The 4,130-nt window shown below is 42.0% G+C and overlaps 1 protein-coding gene across 2 annotated transcripts in view; it reads right to left on the bottom strand.

Moving 5' to 3' along the window:
• sec23b (SEC23 homolog B, coat complex II component) overlaps positions 1-4,130 on the bottom strand; it is a 12,003-nt gene that overhangs the window by 6,857 nt on the left and 1,016 nt on the right. Inside the window, exons 2-7 of one of the 2 annotated variants that reach the window (XM_032534791.1) lie at positions 3,009-3,236; positions 2,677-2,734; positions 2,452-2,538; positions 1,487-1,723; positions 1,099-1,181; positions 845-989 (exon numbers count right to left, since the gene is read on the bottom strand). In XM_032534791.1, coding sequence (XP_032390682.1) covers positions 845-989; positions 1,099-1,181; positions 1,487-1,723; positions 2,452-2,538; positions 2,677-2,734; positions 3,009-3,229 — 831 coding nt within the window. In that variant the 5' untranslated portion in view covers positions 3,230-3,236. Of the gene's footprint in view, positions 1-844; positions 990-1,098; positions 1,182-1,486; positions 1,724-2,451; positions 2,539-2,676; positions 2,735-3,008; positions 3,242-4,130 lie in introns of both variants that reach the window. The other variant, XM_032534800.1, reaches the window with a different exon arrangement.

Raw genomic sequence — 4,130 nt, 5'->3', positions numbered from 1 at the left:
TCATTCATACTAAGTGTACTCATTCACAGAAAACAATCAAATGACAAAGCCAACAATTAGTGGAGGCTAAGCACTTTTTTAAATTTTTACTTTACATGTTAAAAAGACAAATGTATCAAGTCAAACGCCTCCTGACAAACCATGGAATATTGTCACTGAAAGAGCCAACATTTATTGTAATCAGGCCTCTTCTATTGGGAGAAGGGGAGCACAAGAGTTGGGGGTGGGGTCTATCTGTTGCATTGGTTATGTAACCACGCAGATTAGCGGTAGAAAAAGAGAACTTGGGGACAAGACAGAAGGTAAATAAGGAACTAGCCTTTGGACTGACAGAGCTGTTTGTAGATGTACTGTCCCTGCAGAAGATAACCATAAGACAGTGTGTACATTTCTGAACAGTTACATGTGGCATTATAGTCCTGATAAGGCTAAAGTTCAGGTTACTGTGAAGTGACTAAATACCTTGGTTTTTTTTATTTATTCAATTTTTTTATTCACACGTCATTGTATCATTAAGACACAATTTCAAAAAAGGTACAATGATCATATGTAGGCCGTGTGAAATGGGGAACCCCAAATAAGCTACTGAAGCTTTTTGGAGGGGACCTAATAAACATACAACCGAGAATATCCAGACACACAAATAGATGACTGTTAATTCATTTGTATCCGGAGCAAAAGCATGCACCCAGGTATGACTTTAACTTGTGTTAAACCAAATGTGTCAGGTACAGCATAGTCTCATAACAGTCTGGCGTTATTTGTTTCCACTTATTTACAATATTGTCTGTGTTCCTACATGTAGGTGTATGTGTATGTGTACGTGTATGTGTGTGTATTGTACCTCCAGCAGACCAACAGCAACAGACAGTGCAACACCAGTAGAGCGGAGGGGCCGTTTGCCCTGAGGGACAGGCCACGGGTCTCTCTGAAGCTCACCCAGCAAGTCAGTTAAGTTCATATCGACTCTGTGCACGGGCTGAAGGAACCTGGTTAACGAACACAAACGCACCGTAGTCAAGGCTGTGTACTTTTTTAACATTTGCAAACAACTACATTAGCTACATTAGCTGACAAAGTGTTAATGCTCCTTCACACCTGCAAGCGGCTGCAGCATCTTGAGGTGCCACTTGGCGACCCTGTTGTCCTGATGCGGCTGGCTTTGTTAAACCCAGCATCTCCTAGAACGCACAAAAAGGAGGAAAAAAAAACATTATTACTGTTATCTTTTATACGGTTACAAGTTAATTTTCTCATGTGTCTTGTTTTTTGGTGATTGGGAAGGACTGTACGTCTTTCCACACCAGTGCTCCTTTCCAAAACCTTCACAAAACTGAAACTCAGGCTGTGTGTTTCAGTGAGCAGCGGAGCTTAGCGGCATTCCTGATCGGCTGCTTCTCAATCGGCCAGTTTCACCTGAGTGAGGAGGTCGTTCTTCGTCTCATGTCTTGTTTCTCAGTTTCCCCGTGTCTTTGCCCCCACCCACCTGGATCTGTTTGGAGGAGAGGTCCTTGGTGCCCCTGAAAACGTAGCTCTTGGCGATCCCCTCACAGCTGAGCTCGTGAACCTGAACCATGCGTCCGAATGTGATGAGGCCCACCAGGGCGTTGGGCGGCAGCAGGCTGAGGGACATCTGCAGGGACTCCTTAAGGGCCTGGAGGTCCTCTTCTTCCAAACATGTGTCCACCACATAAAGGAAGATCAAAGGGGGCGTGGGTCCACGCTGTAAAGAGGTGGGAGAGGTTACACTCAAACCCTAACCCAAGCTTTGACATACACACACAATATCACATACACTAAGGAGCTGCCACGGGTAATTTGCATCTTTATTTGAATTATCTGCAAACTGAAAATGCTAAGTCATAAAGAAACATCAAAGAGGCCAAATTAATGTTTAATGTCAGGTTTGTTGAAAATATGTTTCTAAAACAAGCAGAGACACTTTGTGTGATTTTATCAGCAGCTCAGAATAGTGTCGAAAACCATATGCATTATTTATGAAGCCAAACTTGTTAGCCACAGTAGTAGTCAGGCCCTTTCTGGTTACAAATCAAAAGGATGTTTCCTTATGATTTCAATAAAAATATTTATTATAGCCTTGCCATTACAAAACACTACATAATTATGACAAACCCCTTCTATTAATGTGCCAAATTAGATGCAAATAATTAGTGTCAACCTCAATAGCTTAGCACAGGGCCTTTTTTATATAAACTCTGAACCATGATCTCCAAATCTGTAACAACGTTGCTCAGACGTGTCAGCGTTACAAGACAACAGTGAACACATTACTCAGACCCAAAACTGAAAAACAATAAATAAGATCTCTCCTCCAAGAGAGACCACTATCGGAAACTGTTAGTATTCACCTTTGCACAGTGCACCTGGAGTACATACAATCTGCATGCATATGGGCTGAGGTCAGAGTGCAAACATGCATGTAGTATTTACCTGTACTATGTACTCAATGGTAGAAAACTGTGGCATGAGTTCAGCTGGCTGGTTCACTTCGGATATGCCTGCATAAGAGGGAGGGAACTGCAGAGACACAGAGAGACAAAGAGAGAACCAGATTAACCACCTTAAAAAAAGGAATGTAGCTAGTCCACATTAGGTATTATAATGTATGTGCTATGGCAACCATTTATGTCAAACTAAAGTATGCTTTTTACTTACTGGGTTTCTCTGAAAGCAAAAGTTGCACGCCCATATTTTTGCTCTGAAGTCTACTTGACTGTGAAGGAGGGAACACAAAGTTTTGGGTTAATTGTGGACCGCTGAAGGTGTATTTGCAATACCACAACTAGTACTTGCAGTTTGAAATGCTGATGTGTTACAGGTACTAGGCATGGTATAGCACAACACGTGTAAATAAGGAAGGCTAAATTATACCATAAGCCAAATAAAGGCTGAATATTCAAATCCTTATTTTGTGGTGATTTGCAGCTGAAACAAGCGTTAAAAAGTTCAAATCTGTGAGCAGAGGCATTGTTTTCTGTTTAACTCACCATAAAGGGTTGAGCACTGCCTTGCAGTTGGCCCGGCTGCATAGGACTGGCTCATACTGGACCGGCGGCAGGTCAGGCCTCTCCTTGAGTGGTGTGAAGAGGCAGGAGACTGGGACCACTAGCCTGGTGGCTTCCAGGCGGCTGGAGGGCCAGAGGTTCCAGCTGAATCTCACCCCATCCCGGTCCTCGTTTTGTTGGATGAACTCCTGGTAGGTCGCCATCACCGAGCTTTAGCAGAGAAAGAACCCAAAAGAACACAGGGAGGCTGTTAGTCCAAAGAAGTCCCAGTGCCACTGGTAGCCTAAACGTCTTACTGCTCTTCACTATCTGCACTGAACTGCTCTTTATATAGGTGTTCCCATGCTAAAATAAGACTCAGATATTCAAAAGTATGACGCACAAATGCGTCATCAGCAAACCTGACCTGCGTGTTTTTGTGAGTTAGATAACTGAGCAGAGGAATCCCAGTGGTAATTTTAGACTACACCTTTGTTGGCCTGTGTCAATGAAAAACCAAATCCACCTTTAGCAAAGAGTCATCAGGAATCCTGTTGTGGTAACTGTATACTCTCCCCATTTCTCACTGCTATCAGAGGAACTTTCACTGGGCAATTCAACAGCATTCCAGCAGGGTTACATGACGCATTGGAAAAGATGAAAAATAAATTACAATCTTTTGGTGTCAGTTAGGCATAAGAATTTAGAGCATAAGGTACGTAGGGCTGCAAGTAATGATCAATTAATTAAGGAAATAACTGTTTGGTCAAATGTCAGAAATCTGTGAATTATCATCACAATTTCCCGATCCCCTGTGTGACATTTTAAGATTACATGTCTTGTCTGACCAACAGTCCAAAGCCCCAAAATATTGAGCCTACTTACTACATAAGAGAAAGAAAGCAAATACTCCCAGGTGAAACTGGGAAATGATATGATCAGCTTATTATGAATAGTTGGAAATCTAACTTGAAAATCTCTGACACCTAATCAATTTCATGAAATAATGGTTTCTGTTCTAGTACGACAACAGATTATTAATTTCTATAAAATTATTGCAGGTGACAATATCCTGGCCGTAGATAAGAAACAATAAACTTCTCAGTAACTCAAAACACCACTGCC

Source organism: Etheostoma spectabile, chromosome 2, assembly GCF_008692095.1.
Source record: "Etheostoma spectabile isolate EspeVRDwgs_2016 chromosome 2, UIUC_Espe_1.0, whole genome shotgun sequence".
Lineage (NCBI taxonomy): Eukaryota > Metazoa > Chordata > Actinopteri > Perciformes > Percidae > Etheostoma > Etheostoma spectabile.
The sequence above is the reverse complement of the archived record's forward strand: the minus strand, read 5'-3'. Positions and strand labels throughout refer to the sequence as shown.